This window comes from Cyprinodon variegatus, unplaced genomic scaffold (assembly GCF_000732505.1).
Source record: "Cyprinodon variegatus isolate N-32 unplaced genomic scaffold, C_variegatus-1.0 Scaffold33, whole genome shotgun sequence".
Classification (NCBI taxonomy): Eukaryota; Metazoa; Chordata; class Actinopteri; order Cyprinodontiformes; family Cyprinodontidae; genus Cyprinodon; species Cyprinodon variegatus.
Window position 1 is genome coordinate 599577 of NW_015150486.1, and position 25120 is coordinate 624696.

General features: G+C 37.3%; 1 protein-coding gene across 2 annotated transcripts in view; it reads right to left on the reverse strand.

Moving 5' to 3' along the window:
- lsamp (limbic system-associated membrane protein) overlaps positions 1 to 25120 on the reverse strand; it is a 723954-nt gene that overhangs the window by 52826 nt on the left and 646008 nt on the right. For both annotated transcript variants that reach the window (XM_015401821.1, XM_015401813.1), the window contains one exon: positions 23823 to 23948. In XM_015401821.1, coding sequence (XP_015257307.1) covers positions 23823 to 23948 — 126 coding nt within the window. The remainder of the gene's footprint in view (positions 1 to 23822; positions 23949 to 25120) is intronic.

Consider the following 25120-nt stretch of genomic DNA (forward strand, 5'->3'; position numbering starts at 1 on the left):
TGTCCGATTCATCGATAGTTGCAGCCCTACTTCATTCGTTTTTGTTCAAACACCAAGATTTGTTGAAACTTTTTTCTTTTATTAATACTGGATGAACTGGTCAATTTAGCACTTTTATTAGAGGTAAAATTATTGCATAGTCAAGCAAAAAGATGAAAGAGGAAAAAGAAAGAGAAAAAAAATTTACTTTGGAGTCCAGGTTGAATGCAAAAGAAACTCAATCGGCCATGAATGAGTCTTACTCTTTGTTGAGACGAGGATGCAACTTAAAACTGAATTTAGATGGAATTTCTAAAAAGAAGGCAGATTATGCCATTTTTAGAACTAAGGAATGTTCTGAATATGGGGAAAAAGCAAGTAATTTACTGGCAAGACAACTAAATCTACAAGAGACAATTTATATAATTCCTGGGATTAAAAGATGCACAAGGAGATGTAGTAAGATTACATGAAATTAATCATAGATTTTGAAGCTTCTACTCACAATATTACACTACATACAATAATAGACAAGCAAAAATGTTAAGAATTTGGGGCTTTAACTCAACTCTCTTCACAATAGGCTGCAGCAATAGATTCAGTAATAACAAGATTTTTGCTTATTTTGAAAATAACACAGAAAGAGAACACCTAAGACAAGAAATGACTCTTAATTTGTTTCTATTTAATCTTGACTATAGCATAAAAAAATAATGACTAATTTAAACTTAAGGATTGCCTGTTTTTTCTGGCTTCCCATACCAAATCTTAAGTTGCTGTCAAATAAATCACACTGAATAACAGGTGTTGTGAAAAGAAGGTAAATAGAGTTATTCAGTTTTGCCTCACCTGTCTACACTATTGTAGGCACATGGAGAGATCTGATACATACTGTGAGCATGAAGATGTCCCATCAGGACCCCTCTAGACAGCTCCAATCCTCCTAGGAATAGTTTCCAGGGACAGTATTAGTAAAGTTACTGGGCCAAAGCACATCTTCCCTTCACAATTTACAGCTAACCCTCGTTTGTGGAGGAGAAAGCTATCTAACACATAACTGAGGTCTCCCAATGGTGATCATTAGTTTGACTGCTGCTATCTCTGGAGGCTATAGAATGTGATTCATACCGTTTCTGAGCTCACTGCACCAGTTACTGATATAGAAAAATATCTCTTCATTCATCTATGCAGATTTCCTTTAACGCTTTAGTTTTCATTAGAGGTAAGCTGCTCTTTATGGCCAGAATAGCAACTGAAGCAGGACAGTAGGACGTAAGATATAGTTCCTTAGTTGCAAGATAAAGATTATGTATTTCTTTTCTTGCCAGCAGCCTCTTATCTGTTAGCTTGCCCACACCCTTGAGTTATGAGCTATCTTCCCCTTCAGGTCTCTGCATCCCCCAGGGCCTCTGTGGCTTTGGGCATTTTTGGTAAAAGTGCTTATGACCAGGAAATGAAAAAATGCAGATTCGTTGCACAGTTGTGAGTTAAAGCAACAGTGATCTTCAGTTTCTTGCTGGACCACAGTTGATTGCACCTAATGAGACGATGCAAACACAAGGCAAACTGTGCTTATCTTGTTTGCTAGGTGGTGCAACAGAATACTGATTTTAGACTAGCCGCTGATTGTGAATAAACAATGGAGCAAAGTGCAAAAACCACAGATCTGAGACCTGCAGAGAGACTGATTAGCCTCCCCTAGTGCTGGTGCTTAACTGATTGTAACAGCACAAGCAGGGTTCAAGCTCTAAGAAAGATAAACTTGCAAACAGCTGGGGGTGTGGATCTGGAGCTTTGACCTGGGTTGCACTGACAAGGACTTGTCATCGCCTCAGACTTGGCTCTGACAATCAGCTGCCCTGCCTGCTACGCTCTGTCTCTAACAGCTTGGTATTTAATGATAACTGTGTATGTGTGCTGTCTCCTGTCTAATCTGCTCATCCCCTCCTTCTACAAGCGACCAACGCTGTCGAGGCCTTACATTTATGTACTCCTGCCAGAATTTACTCCCTCCTGGGAGACAGAGATATGTGGGCACAAGCACAGTGTTCATTCTAATGCTGTCTCCTTCTCATGAGAGTGAGCTGAGGTGCAGAGACCGTCATACTTTAATAGTGGCAGAGATGGCAAGATGACGAATTGCTGGATGGAGGGAGTGAAAGACTGAACGGAAGAAGAGGCAGACATAACAACAGTGGAGAATAGATGAGGAGACAGAGGAAGAAAGCTTTCCTATTAAGGCGACAGTCCTGAGGAGACTCTCTTGAGCGTGGTGTTGGAAGGAAGCCGATAACGCCGAGGATGGCGTGGGAGGGACGTCAAGGGCGCTCAGTGTCAAACCTTTAAAGGATTACCCTTCTAAGAGCTGTTTGAGAAAGGTTGAGACTTCAATATGCAGCGGCTTCATACAGCAGATGAATGTGGGCTTCAGTCCAAATCAATTTATTTCAACATGTCTTTGCTACAATAAGATGGTTTGGCATTCACAGCTTTGCATTTACAGCCAGCTGTACTATCATCCCCCAGCTTTTTAAGAGTGAAGATCAAAGACATCATTAGTAATAATCACCTGTTGATAGGCAGGTAAGGCTACTAAAGGGCATAAACCTGTGATGCGTAGGTTTCTTCTTCATAATAGATCTCTGATTGTGCTGCTAAATGCAGCACTGTGAAAAAAATTTATAAATTCCTTTTTCCGTGATCCAAACTTCAGCACCTTGCAAAGGTATTTATACCCCTGAACTGTTCTACAAAGATGACCAAATTAATACTGCAAAATTTTAAACATTCAACTTGGATTTTTGGGGATAGACAGCATAAATCCAAAAACATCACCTTGAATGCTTCTATTACAGCAAACAAACCCACAAGGAATGCTGGAGTGATATGGTCTGGATTAAAAAGTACTAAACAAAAATGTTTAAATGACCCAGTCAGTACCAAATCCAAAATAAGAATGTTAAATATCCTTTACTAGATATTCTACTTTGCTAGAGAATAACCTGACTCTGCCAGATGGATTTGCTCCGCATATCCATCTGGATACCTTCCATTGAAGTAATTTTGGGAAGGGGCGAAAATACTGGTTAGCTGATTGGCCTATGTTGGTGATAGACGGGCCAAATAAACCAATCAGATCAACTAAGCATATGACGTACTAACAGAGCGACGACGAAAACACAACCACAAGCCAGACTACTCTTGCTGCTCTTGCCGAAAGCAGTCGGGAGAAGAGCAAAAACATCTTTTCCTCTGAGAAAAGCCTCCAGAGCAGTGTTTTGCTCTTCTTTCAGTGAAGAAATACTCTGTAATTCCGATAAAACTTGCTCGATAGCCACGCTAACGCTAGTTTCATCTGCTGAAGCCGCCATGTTCTTTGGACTGAACTGTCGCGCTTCTCGTTGCGTCACACCTCAACCCGCCTCAAAGCCAACGCTGATTGGATGTTCGTTTGGTGAACGGCTACAAATTTTCTTTAACGGAAAGTAGCCAGACTGAGTAAAATCTCGAAAGCTCGCGAGATCAGGATGGTCTCACAAGGCTAGAGAATAACCCCTCATGACCTGGAATTGTAATTGCATTAAATAGTGCTTCTGCAGTAGAAGCCATTCAAAATTTCCCCACTTTCCTTGATGTTCTCTTGGCTGGTCCTTGGTTGGTCCTTGGCTGGTCTCCTACAATTCCTTTTTAAAAATCAACCTTTTACGGAAATATTCTTTCTGTCATGTTCTGTGGACATTTAGATCTAAAGAGAAGCTCATCTCCTGGTCAGACAATGTAATTCAATGAAAGGGTAAAAAAAAAAAAAAAAGGGTAAAATAAGTTCCACGCCCAGGAGAAGGCCAGTGGCTGGAAGTTGGATGGGATTTCACTGGGAGTTGGAGGGAAGTGGGCTGCCATTCAGCTGGCGTTTGACTGGGAAGGGCCATTCTGAATGGTTGCTGCCGTATAAGGATGTAAAAACAGGAGAAATGCAGAATAATATGCAGAGTTTTTATATAATTCTTTTTTAAAGATTACACACCACTCTATGTTGCTTTACACAGAGGTCGGTGGTTGGAATGAATATTTTTAAAAAGGCACTGCACAACCGTGCTGCTGTCACTGCAGTCTTTTTTTTTTGTGGCTTTCTATGTGTGCATTAAAAGGTACATAGACAAAGCAAGGCACATTTATTTGTATAGCACAATTCAGTACAAAGACAATGCAAAGTGCTTTACATGATTAAAATATAGGAAAATAAAACAGAATCAAAGCAAGTAGGTAAAAAATAAATAAATAGGTGTATGTTCTTCCTGCATCAACAAATGGCTGACAAATTAGAAGACATCTAAGAGGTGAATGGGTCTTTCATGCATAATTGAACATCATTTCACAAATGTAAATAGAATGTGATTGCTATAAATAATGCTGAGAACATTTGCCCACCTAATGAAACTATTTGCTTAGCAAAGCAGCGTTATTTCCCTTCTCTCTAAGCACGTTCCCTTTCTTTGTTTCCTGTTTCAGTTTTTTAACCCTTCCCTTGAGATAGCACAACACTATCTTCGTGTGGCTGCCATCTGTGTTGTGCAACGCCAGGATCAACCAGAGGCCAAGTGATTTTCATACTTGTCTGAGTTCTATCCAGGTGGTCTGATACGTTAGAATTGAAGCATCCCTTGCTTGACTAGCAGCTCCATGTCTCCTCTCAATGTGCCACACAAGGTCTTTCTGGCGTCCCACCACCCAGGAGTTCCACTTTATAAGCTCTAGCAACTATTCTGAGTGATTTAAAGAAAGAGGGAAGGGGCAGATCCCTACTGGGAACCAGTCAACTACAGTGAGGACCATGCTTGAAGGTTTTTGGACACACAGAGCAAAACAGTGCAAGTTCAAAAGACATTTACTGTGTCTAACCAGTCTCTTAAGCACACTGTTGTACTTGTTGCTTTCTGTGTTTATGTAATTTTCTTCCTTCAATATCAAAATTGGACTTCCATAAACTATGAAAGACATGACTCACAAACCTTTTCAATCCCTCACTCACTATTAACTGGACAAGAAATACCTTACACAAAGAAAACAATGTTAAGAAAATGCATTTTGTTTGGTTCTCCATCTATTTCAAATGTTCTCACCACAAACTCGAGCAATCTGGACCCCCTTTTTAAATCTCATGTCGAAAATCTCTGGGTAACATTTGATAATGGGCTCAAATTTGACAAACAGATTAGCTCTGTTGTCAGCTCAAGCTTTTTTCAGCGCCGTATTTTGGCAAAAGTCAAGTCCTTTCTCGGTCGGCAGGATCTTGAGAAGGCAATCCATGCTTTTATTAATTCAACACTGGACTACTGCAATGCCCTTTACGTTGGCCTCAGTCAGTCATCAATTTCTCATCTCCAACTTGTGCAGAACGCTGCTTCCCGATTTTTAACAAGCACGTCCAGATGTAAACATATTACTCCTGTGCTGTCGTCACTCCACTGGCTTCCAGTCCGTTTTAGAATTGATTTTAAACTTCTGCTGTTTGTTTTTAATGCCATTCATGGCTTGGCCCCCCTCTTACTTTAAATTTTCTGAGATTTAAAGTTTTTGCAATTGTGGCAGAGCTTTGCGCTCCTCGGGTCAGCTTCTGCTAGAGGTCCCTAGGTCAAGACTCAAACAGTGGGGCGATCGTTCTTTTGCCGTCGCTGCTCCCAGACTGTGGAACAAACTACCCCCTGACATCCGCACCACTACTGACCTCCGCCTTTTTACAAAAAAGCTTAAGACCCATTTTTTAAATTAGCATTTAATTCTGACCAGGGTAATACTGTCTCTTAGATGTCCACTTTCTGTCTGCTCCTTTCTATGCACTTCTGGAAGGCTTTTAATGTCCTGCAGCACTGCACCACTACAGCACTTTTAATTGTATCTGTATGTTTTGTATGTGTTATGTATTGTTTTATGGCTTTGTTGTAAAGCACTTTGGGTACCATTTGGATATTGTAAAGGGCTATACAAATAAACTTGATTAATTGATTGATTGATGAAAAGGTAAAAAGAAAATAACCTCTAAGGCTGAATCTTGTAGCAATGCATCAGCGAGGTGCATCTTAGGGCAAAGTCCGTAACAACTACTTGCTATCTAAAACCGGGCGTACACTGTGCGATTTTTGCGACTGCTCACACTGTACGATTACACCACAGGGTTTAGTTGTAGAGTGCGAGTTTTCAGCTAACGATCTATGTGCAGCATAACACTTTCATGCGATCTACCTGCTCACACTGCACATCTAAAAACCACGTTGGACTCCGCTCTACAGTGAGATGTAGCTGCTCTGACTCGTCAATCTGGAAGCCAAACAAATAGAAGGGGAATATGACGCTCACTAGAGTGAAATGCGCTGCCTTGGCAATTTGTGCAATTTTGTGCTGAAAGCCCTAAAGAAAAGAGGCGACAACGTATTTGTACAAAGACATGGCTGAGCAAACGTGGCTACTACGGTCTGACAATTTTACAGACAGAACTGCATTTCACTCATTGCATCCCTACCATGCTGCTGTGTTTACAGAAGAATTCTTTTTTCTGCATGTCCACTGAGCAATTTGCCAACGACGGTCGGGAGAAAAGGAAACATGTTTGATTATCTCCCAACCTCACGATTCCTGATCGGGAAGGTGGTCGTGATAGGCTGATAGCCCCTCGTTACCCCTGTACACTACATGACTCACGACGCAAAATCAGGCTGCAAGTCGGCCCGATCGAAAGATTCTTGCACGACTGGAAAATCGCCCCCCAAATTTTTTTTTTTTTGTCCATCAAAAAATGTAAACAAGGGGAATTTACTGACATCAAGTCCAATTCAACAGAAACTATCTCTTTGCTCAGAATAAAAGTAAAACTGGTGTTTTCAACTACAAACAATACAGGTATTTCTGGCATTAAACAGCAGACTGGAGATTTTTCAGTCTGTGGACCTGTTTCTCTTCCAAAGGCCATGAGAACATTGTTAGACTGAAACAGAATTATAAAAAATCTGAAATACCCAATAAAAGGATTAAATTAACTCAGCAAAAAGAGAAAGCAAAACAGCCAAATAAAAAAAGCAAAATAGAAATACTTCACAGGATGCAAAACAAAACAGTTTCGATAATCATTTCAGGCTAATTCCACAGAAAACCTATAATAGCAGGAACTTTGAGAATTGGAGCAAATAGATGTATTCAGTTATCATTACTGCCCTAATGCCAAATAACAGATTTATAATGGAATTTATCTCATAATTTTTTCAAGATCCATATAACTCATGATAGATATAACATAACTAAATAAGAGTTTTTTAATACATCTTTACATTCGCTCCAGTCTTTACATATCTTTCCGTCTTTGGCACATGGATAGATGTGTGTAAAACAAAGTGCAACCAAAGCAAAAGATAAATGTGCATCTTAAATTTTTGTCTGTCTTTTACTGTATTTTATTTTTATTTATGTCTACTGTGGTTGGACAAATTCATCCAGACCATGTCTGCATATCACCTGGGTGTTAACCGTTTTATTTTATGTGCCCTAAATCAGTATTGCTGTCCATGAAACGTGTTTATTCAGAGTAGATTTATGTTTGCCAGGTCAGCTTGTAGACGCCTGAAAACCTCCCTCTCTTTCGCTGATACAGTGGTTTTTCTTTTCCGACGGAGAAACACGCCTGCCCTGTAAGATTGGCCTGTCTGATAATGGATTATTCAAAGACTATTTTGTCTCTGTTTATCCCAACTGTTGCTACTGACACTCTCAGCTGTAAACGAGCTATAAAATTTAGCAGCATCTCTGTTTAAGAGCAGAATGGGACAAAGTGAGACAATGGTTTGACTCTACTTTTGCTCATTTTAGCCATTTTTTTCCTGATTGTTTATCACTGATCTCCTTTGCTGATTGAACCATTTGAGGAGTGCAATTTTTATTTCATATTTCCACAACTTTGTGCATGGAAACAGAGATACTGAATATCCCATCATTTGTAAATACAAGACAAGAGCAATGTACTTATAAAAAATATTATGAATATATGCTTTTATGCATTACATATACAGCAGTTGACGCAGGAACTTCTAAAACTTATAAAAGCATTTCTTTCATTAAAGAATTATATGGATTAAGGGAATTTAGTTAAATGTCATAAACCTATTACCTCAACAAATGGATCTTGCCAAAAGTTTTATGGTAATGAGCCAAAGGAAATATAAGCAGAGCCAAAAAAGTAATGCACGGAGTCTCGTCCAAATTATATGGAAAATCATTTTCCTGATGCTCTTTAAAAAAAAAAAAGAAATGTCACTGCCTTGTTATATGCAAGGTTGCAAACATTTGGCAGTGGCTTCGACGTTACGTTAATCAGAGAAGGAAAAAAATCCAGCATAATTCTGCGGTTGGTTCAGCAGACTGAAGAAGGAATGAGAAGATTAAGCCTTAAATGCTTGCAGCCAATTCTAATTATGACATAGCCTTTTTAATATCAAATCAGTTGCTTCCCTTTGATGGATTAGTTGTGGTTTTAAAGAATCTGTAGTAATTTAAAGTACCTTGGCATTGGATTAATTGTCACAATTTGCACAATACACTTTTGAAAATACACAATTACTTATAATCTAATTAAACTACATGATGTAAAAAAAGTGATAAATTCAAATCGGTTTATCTTGCAGCTATTAGCAGCAAGTGTCGTCTCAAGGCACTTTATAAAACAAACAAATTCAATTACGTACAAACATAAGGAGGCAATTCTTTTTCATCATATAAATATAGCGGGCTGTGAAAAGTGTTTTCAGACACACAGATTTCTCTACCCTTGTTTTCAAAAAAACAGAAGTAATCTGTAGGGGAAAATATGTTTTGACAGCTCTGTGTTTAAAGCCTATGTATTTCAGTTATATCCTTGTTAAAAAATGCACAAGGTTTATTATGCTAATTTGTAAAATGTGTTCTATATAAGGAAACCCAGCCGATTAAATCGAGTCACTTAACTTAGCATAAATCCCTTCTTCTGAGCAAACTAGTGGGAATCAAGGTCAGTTAATTGCGCTGGGTTGTTTCATTAGCAGCAATCCCTCATACTGAGCATGCTGCTGTGTTAAATTAAATATCAACATGCACAGGTTGATCAAACTTTATCATTAAATAATATGGTTCTTCTACTGGTCAATAAGAATTAATACTTCTTGTTATATATAACTCATCAGGAGTGGCTGTTTTTAATATTGGTTGCTGTCGTGCCGGGGTAGCTAATGATGCTGTGTTCATGTCCATGTTAAAAAGTGGGACATTTGACAGTTTAACTCAAACTGGGTAAATCATCACTGACAGAAAGATGTTTAGTAACACATCTAGCTTAGAGGATCAGAATTTTTAGAGTCAGGTTCAGTTAAACAGTCTAAATGTAACTTTAAATAAATAATAAGTTTCCATTTTTGATGCAATATAGGGTAGTCTTATTTTTTGCAAAAAAAACAACTCTTCTTTGTTTTTGCCAAACTAGCACATGGATTTTGTAAATTCTTAATAATATAATCCAATAAGGATTGGAGCAGTGGGTAGCAATGCTGCCTTGGAGCAAGAAAGTTCCGGGTTCGATTCCTGGACCGGCATCTTTCTGGATGGAGTCTGAATGTTCTCCCTGTGCATGTGTGGGTTCTCTCTGGGTACTCCAGCTTCCTCCCACAGTCCAAAAACATGACTGTTTTATGGTTTTATGTCCTGTTTGTCTGTGTTGCCCTTGATGGACTGGCGACCTGTGAACTGGTGTATCCCGCCCTTTGCCCGTAGACAGCTGGATAGGCACCAACATCCTTTGGAAAAGTGTGACAGAAAATGGATAGATGGATGGATAATCTAATAAATGAGAATACAGTAACCCAGTTTGTGTCTCATTTGTCTAAACATTTAATACCTGATGATGTCACGATTTTAGGGTGACAGTGGCGTTGGATGTAGGAGTTTGCCCTGAAATCGAAGGGTTGATGGTCCAAGCCCCAACTCCGACTTTCATTGTCGTTGTGTCCTTGGGCAAGACACTTCACCTGCATTGTCTACTGATGGTGGTCAGAGGGCCCGGTGGTGCCAGTGTACGGCAGCCTCGTTTCTGTCAGTGAGCCCCAGGGCAGCTTTGGCTACAATGTAGCTTGCCACCATTAGTGTGTGAGTGTGTTCGTGAATGGGTAAATGAATGTAGTGTAAAGCGCTTTGGTCAAGTCTCCTAACTTGAATAAAGGTGCTATATAAGTAAATGCCATTTACTATTTTCTCAAAAATTTTTATTAAAATTGTCCTTTAGTCTGACATCACTCAGAAGCTATGAATCAAGTCCCAAACTTCTGCAAATGGAACCATTAAAAAGTGAATGACATTACGCCGGGCTAACACCGATCATGGGGCAGCTGTGGTGCCGGCCTGCTGTATAAAGTCATTTTAAATGGAGGCTAAAAAAATAAGGCCCTGCTGTGGCCCCGGCTTGAGAAACGGAGCTCAAGAGAAAATAATTCAACATAGGTTCACTTCCTAATGATTTGAGCTCCTTGAGGTGACCACACTGTAGCCGCACCGCATGCTCATTCAGTGGCAGCAAGGGTTACTTCCTTTTAATCTTCATNTTTTTATTAAAATTGTCCTTTAGTCTGACATCACTCAGAAGCTATGAATCAAGTCCCAAACTTCTGCAAATGTAACCATTAAAAAGTCAATGACATTACGCCGGGCTAACACCGATCATGGGGCAGCTGTGGTGCCGGCCTGCTGTATAAAGTCATTTTAAATGGAGGCTAAAAAAATAAGGCCCTGCTGTGGCCCCGGCTTGAGAAACGGAGCTCAAGAGAAAATAATTCAACATAGGTTCACTTCCTAATGATTTGAGCTCCTTGAGGTGACCACACTGTAGCCGCACCGCATGCTCATTCAGTGGCAGCCAGGGTTACTTCCTTTTAATCTTCATGATTAAATCATTCATATTTTGCTTGTTGTTAGGCATTTTTTTTACCAGTTAAAAATTATGCCAACGTAAAAAGGTAAATATAATGAGGCTTTTCCAATGTTTTCATGGACAGCTGTCATTTGACAGCCTCAAGAAATCCATTAAAGTTAAACCTTTTGAAAAAAAAAAAAAACTAACTTCCTTCTTACTTCAGATAACGAGTCTCAAACACATATAGGAAGTGAGCATTTCAGGCATTCAACTTAGAATCAAAGTGTCTTAAGAGCCTAAGCTTATTTCACCAGACACACTGCTGCTGACAAAGCAAGTAGGCAGTACATTGCAGCAGTAGGGATTTTACTATGACAAGAAATATTGCTTAAAATATCAATGTTGACCAGATTTCCCCATCATAAATAAGGAGGATATCCAACTTTTTTCAGCACTGAGAATATCTTAGACTGAAAGAAGAAGGAACAGCACAAGGTACAGTAAACTATGTTTAATATAGAGCCTGCTTAAATGTGTTTTTTTTCCCTAAGCTTACCTTTAATCTGATATAGAACCTAGAACCTAGAACCTATATAAACTTTTTTTTTTTTAATTTAATGAATGAAATAACTGCATAGACTGAAAACCTTGGTTGTTTTAATCCTCAATAACAACATATTCTATTAAAACAGAAATATTTGTGACTCTCTTATTATTTTAATAAAAACAAATAAATTATTAATATTTGCAAAAATATTAATTTTGTAAAGCCCTAATTTTGTAAGGGAGAATCCACTCAGCTTGGCATTCATAAAACAGATTATTGGATTATAAACCATGCTGATTCAATTTGTTTTTCCTTTTAAGTGCCATTCATTACATAATGTCACACTGACACCTCCATGGAAATTGAAATCCCACACTGATAAGATGCTCAGTTCTCCTTATTTGTGAATATGAGTAAGTAAATGTGTGAAAGCCTGCCATTAAAAGAGCATCTTTTGGTGAGAAGAGCTTACAAATTAATCTGATCATGTAACTACAAGCTTATATAAACACAAATGTGTATTGACATTTGATGTTTGGCTAGAAAACTAATTTTTGCATCATTTGAAAAATTCCTCCCTCTTTAGCTACTATTTTTGCAAGCCTTATTTAAAAAGCACGTCTCATATTAGGTTAAAACTTTCTAACTTTCTGCAATTTTATCATCTCAGTGTCTCCTTTTCCATTTTGGAAGCAAAGAGCTCCAGTCGTCTATTTGATTTAGAAAAGCTACAAACTGACAGATTTCCAGCATGATGTCATTTAGGTGAACTATGGATTCAGATTCAGTAAAATGTAAGCAATACACTCATTTAAAGTTTTCCTCTTAGTGAGAATCGTCTGGCTTTTTGGTGGAGCCCGATAAGGCATCTATCTTCATCACTGCAAATGAGATTTTGGTTTAGATTTGAAACCAGATAGTTGAGAGCTGCTTTGTCATGAAGAAAACAAAACGTAGACTTAATCTAATTAGCTGCATTAAAAACCAATGAAAATAGTCAGCACCAATGGAGAAAAGCTGGAGCCTAGGTGAACGGCAGGACTGTAGAAACAGATGACAGCAGTAATCAACATGGGCACCCTGAGAATTACTGATGTAAGTGAGCAGTAAATAAATCGTAAAATGAAATTTGAGCTGAAACAGTCAGCATCATTTGTCACTCAGGTAATTCAATCCTAAAGAACTGCATCAGGATTTGCCCATTAACCTTTTAAAGCCCGATCCAAGAATAAAACAAAACAGAAAATTAATTTTTTGGGTTTGAATTCCTTATTTGCCTTTTTAACAAAATATGTAAAAAGAAAAAACAGAAATACATTTTTGATATTAATAATTAATTACTATGCGATAAGTCAAGATTATTTTTTGTGTAGTCTTCTACTGGCTGTTATCAGGTATATCTGATTGTGTACAATAAGATTTTGAGCAAAGTTTTTACCATTAAATTATGCAAAAGGTGTCAGACGCAAAACATTTCATGTATCAAATACGATACATTTGGCATTATAGGGTTAACTTTCACAAGCGAGGCTTCTAACAGACCAACCCTAGATATGACAATATTCAATTTGGTCTGAATAATCATGCTAAAAAAAAAGATCTGGAAATTATTTCCCAGATGATTTCTTCTAGATCCTTTTAAACATTTGGGAAGAAACCAATCAATGTATTCCATATACTGAGATTTTTCCTTTAGACTAACTGTGTGGACCTAAAGAGGAGTCTAATGGAAAAGTCAGACATGTCTGGCAGATCATCATATCATCTCTTAGCTATTGTCGTTACTCCAAAGCACTTGTCTCATGTGGCCTGAGGAAGATAATTTTCTTGCTGAGTGAACCTGGTTGCTCAGGCATTTCTTTTCTCTGCTAATATCATTGAGTTCGTCAAAGTATTTTCAAATTAAATTATTTCAAATCTTAAGGGACACATACACAGATGAAAATTAGATTAAGAATGCAATGCAACTCTTTACAGTATGTGGAGGGTTTGTTTAGCCATTTCTTGGTATAAAACCTATTATTTTCAAGACCTTTTGACATTAACGTGCGGGAAGTCATCGGGTTGCATATCCATATTTATGTGATCATACATATGGGAGCTTCTGCCAGACTTCTAGCATCGTTGTTTTTTTGAACTGAATAGATTTAAAATGCTAATTGTGTTGTTTGTATAGGAAGAAGCACATGGTGTAAATATCAGGGAATATAAATAAATGAGCTGTCATAAGTTTAGTGTAATGAGGTGGAAACACTAGCATGATGGTATTACTGCGACGCTGCACTACATCATGAAATGTTCTTTTCAGTTAACATTTACCAACTATACTTTTTTTTTTTATAAAGCCATTAAATCTGATCAAATATATATAAGTTAACCCAAAATAATGATGTTCAGAAGCAGATTGAGCAGTGCAGGTATAAAATTGTACGTGGAGCAATGCTGGTAGAAGATTAAAATTGTGATCCTTAAGTGTAAGAGTTTTTTCTATGCATTTGGAATTCTACCAAAAGAACATAAGCAATAATAATTACTCAAAAGAGCAGTTTTACACAGTACACACACATAAACTACTCTCCATGAGCATTTTTCATGTTTTTCTGGTGCAGGTTTAGTATCTGATTTTTAATCCAAATGCACTGAAAAATAAACTTTTTAGGCTTTTTGGGTGGTTTTTAAGAGAAACTTTTACTCCCCTACTAAAATGGGATAAATAAATTCTATTTCAATTGAGTTTATGTATATAGAGCACATTCACTGTTAGGTTTATTCAATGATGATTATAAAATTAATGTCTGTGTGTGCTTATGAAACATTTAAGCAAGTAGATGCTTCACTTTGTCTTGTGATTCAGTCAGGAGACCACCCTGCCTTGTGATTCTGGTGGAGCATCCTGTTTTATGAACTGATCAATTGTTCTGTCAGAACAATACTGTTTTGTAACCATGTGTCATGTTCTGTTAATAGAAGATGGCTGCAGGAGGGGAGTCGGAGGAAAAAAGCTGGAAGTTGGGTTGGGCTTTTTTCCACTCCTGCAGAAGTTGTTTTAATCTCTTTCCTGTGTAGACTCAAGTTCTTTTTTACAAACCTACATTTTTTTAACCTAACATTCACAACACATATCGTTTCAAGGCACTTGACAGAGAAAAAAGCTGTCAGATTGGTTAGGAAAACCAGTTTACTGCATTCTAGTCATCGACTTGCAAGACATGCCCCTCCTAAGGCGATGACCGTCACTTGCATTACAGTATCTCTTCAGCAATACCTCACACCAAGCATGCATGCATCACCAGTGGAGAGGAAAACTCTCTTTTAACAGAAAGAAACCTCCAGCAGAACCAGGCTCTGTCTGAGCGGCTATCTAATGAAGCGGACTGAGGTTCAAGGAGACAGAAGCAGACATTCAGAAAAAAAGCAGAAATACAAACGGTAAGTGTTACTTGCTCCACAGGTTGCCCTGTCCATGAAAGACACAGGCAGGCATACGAGCTCCGAGCCAGCTCTATTCACAATAAAAGAAACAGGAATACACCAAAAAACAGGCCAAGCTCCAATACTTATAAAGAGAAATGTCGACTGCAGCAGCACAGCTAATATTTCAATTCAGAATGGAGTTACAGCTTAACAGGAACAGAACCGATAACTCTACTATGATTAGGAAAAAGAGAGAACAAAAAGTTTGAGGCTGAACTAACAAATACTGGGACAATAGAGATACAGTAGAATGAAGCAGAATAAGGAAAAGAAGTCACTATGTGTTCCAGCAGATCAAATATATAGCAGCATGAATACAGGAAAAAGCTTTGGATAACATATTTTTGAAAGGAGGCGCCACAATAGGGTCAAGGTAGAGCCAAGGAAAAATATCTGTCCAGAGTGAAATTCTAATTATCACAATGAACAGCCTTTAAATGTGTATAACAGATGATGGACCACAACCCTATAACTAGGAGCCTTATGGCTGCTGGATTGCTCTATTGTACTTAGAGGCAATTTCAGTGCAGCAGCATCCTGCTGTTTTTCTGAACAGCAAATTTCCTTCTGAGAGATTTTGCACAGTGATGCATTTTTAGAACTTGAAAACAGATTAAAGGGCAAAATCTCAGGTGGTAACCTGTAAGAAACACCAGCTGCTGGTGAGGCAACGTCTGCTGCTAAATGGGTTTTTCACCCACGTGACGTAAAATGCTGTGACATGGTAAAAAAGTTTTAGTGACATTGCTTAGAAATGCAACATTTACTGGTAAATTGAAAGTGTTATTGCAGCTAAAACATTTTAAATCCTAAATAAACTTTATAAATTTGATCTTTTAGACAACACTTAGTTTGCATGTTTTCAAAAATTGAACTTGCTATTTGTTCTTTTTTTGTCCTTGGTGTTATAGATTAATTCAATTATTGCCTTTCTACAGATTTTGCAATAAGACACCCATAATATGACACGTACGAAACAAACACGAATTTCAAGATTATTATCAATACCAAGGAAGATATTCAATACTCAATATCGCTTTGGGGATAAGAAATGACAAATAATTAAGAGCATAAAAAATCTATTAATATATAAAAAAAAATGTAATCTCAACAAAGACCATGTCAACAGAATCACATATGCTATTTACAAAAAAGTTAATATCCCAAATGTAATGCAATTTGATTTTACTGGCATTTTGACAAAATATCAATGCTAGACTTTTCATAGTGCAAAGCGTTATTCACAGCTATGTGGATTTAGGATCAGTCTAAGTGTTTTCTTACAGGAAGAGAGATTGGGATCTCTCAAAAGATTATAACTGAGCAAATCACCTTAAAATGCGAAATGAAGAATCAAAATCTTTCCTCTCTAACAAGCGAAGGAAATTAGTACTGTCTATTTTTTATTTACACCTTTGTTCATTAATATGCACTGTCCTTTATAAATATATAAATGCAAAAAAGAAGAGGTACTGGAAAAAAAACGGTTTCATTTAATTATCCAACAATATGGCAAAATTAACTATAAACTTGAAAATTATTAATGGAAAATATTTTATTGCCATTTTAGCTATCAAAGCCTTCCTCAAATTGCTGAACAGCTGTTTGCATGTTTCAACTGGTATATTTATCTTTGCTGAAAAGCTTCATCATCCTAATCTTTGGAGAATTCCTCTCAGACAGAATAGCTCTAAAACCTAATATTCATTCAGAAGAATCAAAGTATTGCTTGAAACATAAATATGATTTGGAGTTTAAATAATGTTGGTCCTAAAATGTAGGGACTGTCACACAATCTGCATGATCTGTTTTAAATTATTAGAGTTAAGTTTAAATATTTTGGGGGTTTTTTTTTGCATATTGTTAGGTCAACAAATAAAAGTTTTGTTTGATTTTACAAATTTTTAAAACACATATGCAGATGTGCAAACATTTGTAAAAGATATGAGTAAATGTGAAAATAGCTTTAGGCAAGAGAACAAAGATTTACACGCCACAACAGGCTTGACTCCTCAATTTGACAGGCAGTGTGTTTCCTACCAGCATCTGGGGTCCCTGAAAAAGTTAAGAAACTCAGTAGCCAAGAACAGCAGTGTGAAGTAGTGGGCCTGCCATCTGCCAGACACCATTATCTCTTCATACACACACTCATGAGCTGCAGCAGGCTTAGGGTTTCTGTCGAGAAAGACTCCTACGAATCAGCAGCCAAAGTAATAACAGGGGCTGGTGTTTTCAAATGAAGTGCTGCTCTCATTTCAGCAGCCATATGTACCCATGAAGACATATAGAGTTTGTTTTCACTCTGCTTCCCTTTTTCAAATAGGCCTTTTTCAATAACACACAGAGGAAATAAATGAAAATGTAAAAATAGCAATGTTATGGAAACAGAACTTGAAATGGCAAATTAATAAAAGTGGAAAATTGTAGCTCAGATATTACTTTTTCCGGAAATCAAAACATTTTTTCATCTATTTGTCCAAAAAAAATAGTATGAAAGTATACAAGGTGCTACGAAATCTTTATTAACAGTCTGAACCTTACAATATCTGCTTTGTCTTCGTATACTTTAAAAGAGCTTTCCACTTGCACCATGCTTCAGAGAAGCTGTCGGACCCATATGGCATGTAAAATTAGGGAGAACAAATTGGCCTTCTTTAATGCATATATGGAAAAGAGGCCAATACACCTTTCAGATTTGCTCAGCCTCCAGGTGCAGAAAACAGATGTGTTCAGTGAAACATGTCTGGAGTGCTGACAAGATGATGAGGCAAATGATAAAGAGAGACAAGGATAGGATTCCATCAGTACAAATCTCTCAAGTCTGGGATTTTGTCGATTGGGGAATCTTTATCCATCACTATGGGCTTATCAGGGACCAGAGACATGAATCTTTTCTCTGAAACGGTTCTTAACCCAAAAATGAAAATAACGCTAATATATCTCAGAAAAATGAAATGCCTATATTGGGCTTAAAAATGAAGATGGATGAGAATCTCAGTTTTAATATGTGCAAGAAAGAAAAGAACTAAAAGGACAAACAGTAGTAAACAGTCCAACTTGAAAACTATCAAATCTGGAGCAAACCAGCTAGAGAGATAACGTCAACCAAAGTGTGTAAAATGGCTTTAATTAACATAAGATCTCTGTCAGGAAAATTATTTTCAACCAATGACTTAATTACTCAGCAAAATCTTGATTTTATTATTCAAACTGAGACATGGCTCAATGAAAATAATGAGATACTGAATTTACTAGGGATGTAACGATATTGACATTATCGCGCTATCGCGGTGGTAAACGTGTCTCGATATTGTTAGGGTTGGGTTACAATAATAAAAGGACAGGCGTCCGTTAAAAAGCAAGAGGATTAAACACAGTCCCGCGGAACAAATCATTGTTAACTACATAGACCATGATCCTTTGCGCTGCGTCGTCATACCAACCGTTCTTAAGCCAATAGGATTGCACGCAGATTGCACGCTGTCCTCACAAGCTCAAAGCGAGCTAGCATGGCCGACAGCGATAGCTTTAAGGATGAAAACAACAACCCCGAAGTTGAGATTGTGCCAGCCCCTGCAGCTTTTAAGTCAGATGTCTGGAAACATTTTGGTTTCGCTGTGTCAAAAAACGCAAAAGGAGAGAAGGTGGTGGACAGACAATGGACTATATGCAAGCACTGCCGAGGTAAACTGCGATACAACACGGGAAACAAAAGCAATATGCAAAGTCATCTGACGACTCATCATCCAGAAAAGTTTGCAGATTCTCTCACAAAGAATGTCCTGTCCGGTCAAAAAAACCTGAAAAAAAAACCCCTTTTTTTTCTTGAAATGTAGATCTTTTGATCTTACTGATGAAAAATGTGAACATAACCTAAATGATAGGTCAGTGTTTTAAAAAAAGGCTTTTTGACTATTTTATTTAAGTTATGTTTCTAAACACCAGTTTTAAAAGGCTGCTTTTACTTGCCTTGCACATTTAAACCTGACTTAACTTGATGTTTGTTTGCACTTAAAGGGATTTCCCTATTGTTTACAATTGCTTCTTAACTTGAACTTTATTTACAGAAGAATCAACAGAATATTGATGTTCCTGACTACAACTTGCACTTTAAAAGCACTATGTGATCAGCGTTTTATGTTGTAATGATCCATAAATACAAAAATAAATTGCCTGTTGACTTGCAAAAGCAGAAAAAAATTCTATTTTTTTGCTATTATCATCAGAAACACTATCGTGAGCTATTTAACAGTACCGTGAGCTTTTCCACAATATCGCAATAAATATCGTACCGTGAGGTCAATATCAAAATTGTATTGTACTGTGAGATTTTGATATCGTTACATCCCTAGAATTTACTGGACACAGAACCTCCCATTTACTATTTTCCTTATCAGAACACTCTTTTAAAAAGGGGAGAAATTGATCATGGAATACTTTGAATCTTTTTAATATACAGTATGAGTATCAGAGTACAGGGCCCAGTTTGAGCCATGTTTCTGAATGTTTATTGGGCTCGAAAGTCCAAAACNCATGTTTCTGAATGTTTATTGGGCTCGAAAGTCCAAAACACAAATTTTTTTATGATTTCAATGAACTTTTATCCATGATATGTGTGGGAACATGATTAATTCATTATTGTGGTTGACTCTAATGTATATGTTGACAACCCTGAACACAAAGGTGCAAAAGAACTGCATGATTTATGTCAAAGTATCGATGATGCAATGGAATGATTTTACAGTTTTTTTACTGAGAAAAAAAAATTGGATTAGAAAAGCAGGCTGCACGTCAAAGCCAACTCCAGCACCAATACGTGTCCATAGTTAGAATATACTCTTTTTTTTTTCCAATTCTGCCAAATAAATGCTTAGAAGAAACTGTTCAGCAACTAAGCTCCTCTGCAAAACTTCAAGAAGATAAACAAGGTTGTGATATTTTAGCTAAACATGGCAGTAATGTAATTGATTACAACCAATTCATGATAATAGGGATATGAAATATCCTCCAGGTGTATTGTGTAGTCTGCCCACTAAAGAAACTTCTACTTAAAGTCTCATGTGAGACAATATGAGCTTTATCTTTCCTCTTCTTTGGAGCCCTGACAGCTGAAGAGCTTGGACAACAGATGTTGTAGTTAAACCCTCTCTAATCACTGACACTGAAGCTTTTAAGTCCTTCACAGTACCATTAAGTACCATTAAAGTCCAAGGTGCATTAATGTGATTCCTAAAGACTTATCTTCTTGCCCAGCCACCATGTCTATGCAGGTTTAGAGAGTTCCTTATTCCTTCCATTGATCTTCCTCAATGATTTCATTTAACTTAATCTAAATTCTGTTTAGAGATATGTTTATATTCACCTCCATCCATCCATCCATCCATCCATCCATCCATCCATCCATCCATCCATCCATCCATCCTTTTTCTGCCATGCTTATCCCAAGCAGGGTTGCAAAGGGTGCTGGTTCTTGACAGATCGCCAGTCGCCAGGGCAACACACAAACAGTACCATTCACACACACACTCACACCTCAGGAGAATGTAATTAACCTAACAGTCATGTTTTTTGACTGTGGGAGGAAGCAGTAGTACCCAGAGAGAACCCACGCATGCACAAAACATGCAAACTCCACGAAGAAAGATCCCGGACCTAGAATTTAACCCGGAACATTCTTGCTGCAAGGCAGCAGCTCTACCCGCTGCATCACTGTGCAGCCCCATGTATAGACTTGTATTTTTTATTATATTTTTCTTTCTCTAAAGTTTACTTTTGTTTTAATAAATAATACATAAAATAAAACATTATTGATCTCACATTGGAGAAATGGGCTGCCATTGTACGGCGCCCGGGGAGCAGTGTGGGGTTTAGGGTCTTGCTCAGAGACCCAGAGTGGCAGTCTGGGGAAGTGGGTGATCGAACTCCCAATCTCAGGATTCTAACCCTTATGCCCTAACCACTAGGCCGCCACTTCCTCTTTTGGTGTTGTTATCATGGAAGAATTTTATAAATTCATAAATTTTTCCCAGAACCGGATATAACTGATATTACAGTCACCAGGCACACATCAGCTGCTTTTAGGCAGTCTCCATTTTACTGACAGAGAGGCTGCTGCTATCAATTAGTTCAGTGCCAAATGAATTCTATAAGTATGTCTCATGGTGTATGAATGTGAATGTTAATTTGAAATAAAGAGTAAAAGAACATTTTTCTATTTTTCCCCATTCATTACTACATGTTTTATAACATTAAGCAAATACTAATCCCAGACCATGGCCAGTCTTTCAAAAAAAAAACAAATAATCTTTTAAATAATTATTTTGCTTTAAAAAATGCTATTCAAACCAACCTTTAAATGACCTTGTGTTCTTGTGTTGTGGAAAAAGTAAAGGTTTGCCTGTTTTGTTAGCCAACAGTCAACCAGGTTGCTTTACCTTAAAAATCAAGCAATCATCTAAATAAAACCTGTATAGCAACAATAAGTTGGTTAAAACATCACAAATGCAGGATTTTATGACCAAATCTAAATGAAGTGAAGGTCAACTTTTCTTTTATCATTTAACAGTAATTAAGAAACTTGACATATATGGAGTTATTGTGAAAAAGCCAAAAGCCGAAACCACATCTGACCAATCGAATCGATAGGGCCGAATCACATTTCTCAAAAAGATATTGTAATGATCACCAATCATTTAGTAGTATATAATGTTTTGACTGCCGAGATAAAAGTGGTATTTTAAAAAAAGGTAAGTGTCCTTTTTTATCATACAGATAGTCAAACAGTGTTATGGTTTTACCTGGATGATTTCACTTAACAGACCAAAATACTATTCCTGAAAGTAAAGCTTTGCCAGTCGGTTTGTTACCTTATCCCTCCAGTGTGCTTGGGTTGTGCAGAAAGAATGATCTGAATCGCAAAACCTAATCTGCTCTTTAAGAGCTCAAAAGCAGAGAGTTTATTGGGTGGCCTACTCCCAGTCTGGACCGAAATCTGACAAGCAGCCTGTTCCATATCCTTTAACAGGCAATTCAATCAGAATCACAATCAGATTTACTCTATTAATCCCTTCGAGGAGATTCTTTTCTTTCAGTCCAAACATTTACACAAGAGAGAAAAAATAAGATTGTAAATACAATAGAACGAAATAAANATATAACTGATATTACAGTCACCAGGCACACATCAGCTGCTTTTAGGCAGTCTCCATTTTACTGACAGAGAGGCTGCTGCTATCAATTAGTTCAGTGCCAAATGAATTCTATAAGTATGTCTCATGGTGTATGAATGTGAATGTTAATTTGAAATAAAGAGTAAAAGAACATTTTTCTATTTTTCCCCATTCATTACTACATGTTTTATAACATTAAGCAAATACTAATCCCAGACCATGGCCAGTCTTTCAAAAAAAAAACAAATAATCTTTTAAATAATTATTTTGCTTTAAAAAATGCTATTCAAACCAACCTTTAAATGACCTTGTGTTCTTGTGTTGTGGAAAAAGTAAAGGTTTGCCTGTTTTGTTAGCCAACAGTCAACCAGGTTGCTTTACCTTAAAAATCAAGCAATCATCTAAATAAAACCTGTATAGCAACAATAAGTTGGTTAAAACATCACAAATGCAGGATTTTATGACCAAATCTAAATGAAGTGAAGGTCAACTTTTCTTTTATCATTTAACAGTAATTAAGAAACTTGACATATATGGAGTTATTGTGAAAAAGCCAAAAGCCGAAACCACATCTGACCAATCGAATCGATAGGGCCGAATCACATTTCTCAAAAAGATATTGTAATGATCACCAATCATTTAGTAGTATATAATGTTTTGACTGCCGAGATAAAAGTGGTATTTTAAAAAAAGGTAAGTGTCCTTTTTTATCATACAGATAGTCAAACAGTGTTATGGTTTTACCTGGATGATTTCACTTAACAGACCAAAATACTATTCCTGAAAGTAAAGCTTTGCCAGTCGGTTTGTTACCTTATCCCTCCAGTGTGCTTGGGTTGTGCAGAAAGAATGATCTGAATCGCAAAACCTAATCTGCTCTTTAAGAGCTCAAAAGCAGAGAGTTTATTGGGTGGCCTACTCCCAGTCTGGACCGAAATCTGACAAGCAGCCTGTTCCATATCCTTTAACAGGCAATTCAATCAGAATCACAATCAGATTTACTCTATTAATCCCTTCGAGGAGATTCTTTTCTTTCAGTCCAAACATTTACACAAGAGAGAAAAAATAAGATTGTAAATACAATAGAACGAAATAAAATACAATATAATAAGACAGTGGCGCAGTGGGTAGCACTGCTGCCTTGCAGCAAGAAGGTTCTGGGTTCGCCCAGGGTCTTTCTGCATGGAGTTTGCATGTTCTCTCTGTGCATGCGTGGGTTCTCTCCGGGTACTCTGGCTTCCTCCCACAGTCCAAAAACATGACTGTTAGGTTGATTGGCCTCTCTAAATTGTCCTTCCAATTTAAACAGTGTAAAATAAGAATAAAATAGGATAACTGTAATCAAACTGTCCTGAAAAGAGTCATATACCCAAAACATTCATGTCACTGACTTCCAGTTACCAAAGATGCTTAATGGCAGTTAAGGCCATTGAGTTACAACAAACAAACACTTATTAGATTTAGGAGGAATTACCTTTTAACAAATAGCTAGATTGGTTTAAATACTTTTTTGTTTTTAACTGTACTTGTAATCTAAAACATGTTTTTTATTTATCCAGGTGCTCTAAAATAACAATCTGTTATCTTTACCTGTGATACGAGATGGTTGATTCTTCACAAGGTAAAATTAATATTTTAACATTTATAAAGATTTTAGATTAAGTGTCTGTATAGGGGGCTCAGTTAAGCAGCTGAACTGTAACATTCTGTGAGAAAGCAGTTTTTCTATGTCACTCACCTGAGGGGTTGAGCAGCCGCCAGGTGATTAGAGGGTCCGGCCTGCCACTTGCCAAACAGCTGAGAGTCACGTTGCTGCCTTCATTCACGACGATGTCTTCTGACACCTTGTAGATTGTGGCTGGAACTGTGGACACAACAAATGTGAGGCGTGATTGGACTGAAGGCAAACTATAAATAATCTCGTGTTTTTCTAAGAACCTCTGGTGAACCAACTAGTGAAGGTTATTTCTGTTAAACTTTTTAACGGTTTTCTTAAATAATATGCAACAAAGATGAAAAGGGACACAAAGATATTGATCCTTGGGTAGAACTTAAATAAAAAAAAAATAACTTTGCTATTCTTTCTTTTTCACTTTGTTGTGCCCTTAGAGGTAGTTACAATTAGTGCTTTGAAAGCCAAGATCTCAATAAGCAATTTAATATCCTGCCCTGAAATGCGAGCTCAAGAAGACAGATTTCTTATTTTATCCTGTGGGAGATCAAACAGTTATTTAGTGCTTTTTTAACCAGACATAACTCCAGAAGGCAGGTTTTTTATACATGATTCATAATGTTTAGGTTAAAGGTTGAGTTTACTTTCCTTTTGTGTATTAAGAAATCTCTAATTATCATTCTCCTTTGCAATCCTTGTTTACACCAAGCTCCCAGTCCTGTCACTTTTAATGAAACAAAACATAAATAAATAAAAAATCTTCCATCAAAAAAAAAGAGATTTGGAGGGAGAAACGAGCTCTGGCGATAAAGCAAGTCATCGGATAGGGTGTAATCAATCATGACTGATGTAAAGGGCATACATCAGGGGTTTCACAAACTCCACAGTGGCACAGATGAATATCGGCAAAAGCAAGATACAGCCATAAATAATGATGAACAATGTCTGATATCATAGAGTTCCATCCTGCTTATTCAAATTGAAGAATAAAGATTTATGTTCTACAGCATTTGTACGGTGGGCCTGAAGTGCAAACTGCAACTAGAAATCTAAAAGCGCAACTACATTAAGAAAAACAAAACTACATAAAGCAAAGCGCAACTACATTAAGAAAAACAAAACTACATAAAGCAAAGTGCAACTACATTAAGGAAAACACAATTACATTAACCTACCGGAAAAGGTAGGTACCAGTGGGAAACATGAGACATCGCTGATTGGACGACGCCGCCGTTTGACCCTTGAACTGGAAGTTTGAACAGTCCAGCTTATTTTAAGTGTATCTTCAGTGCATGCAAACTAACTGAAATTTCGTGATTAGTCTTGAGCATATCCAGTATCACCTCGTACGTATGTCCTGATTC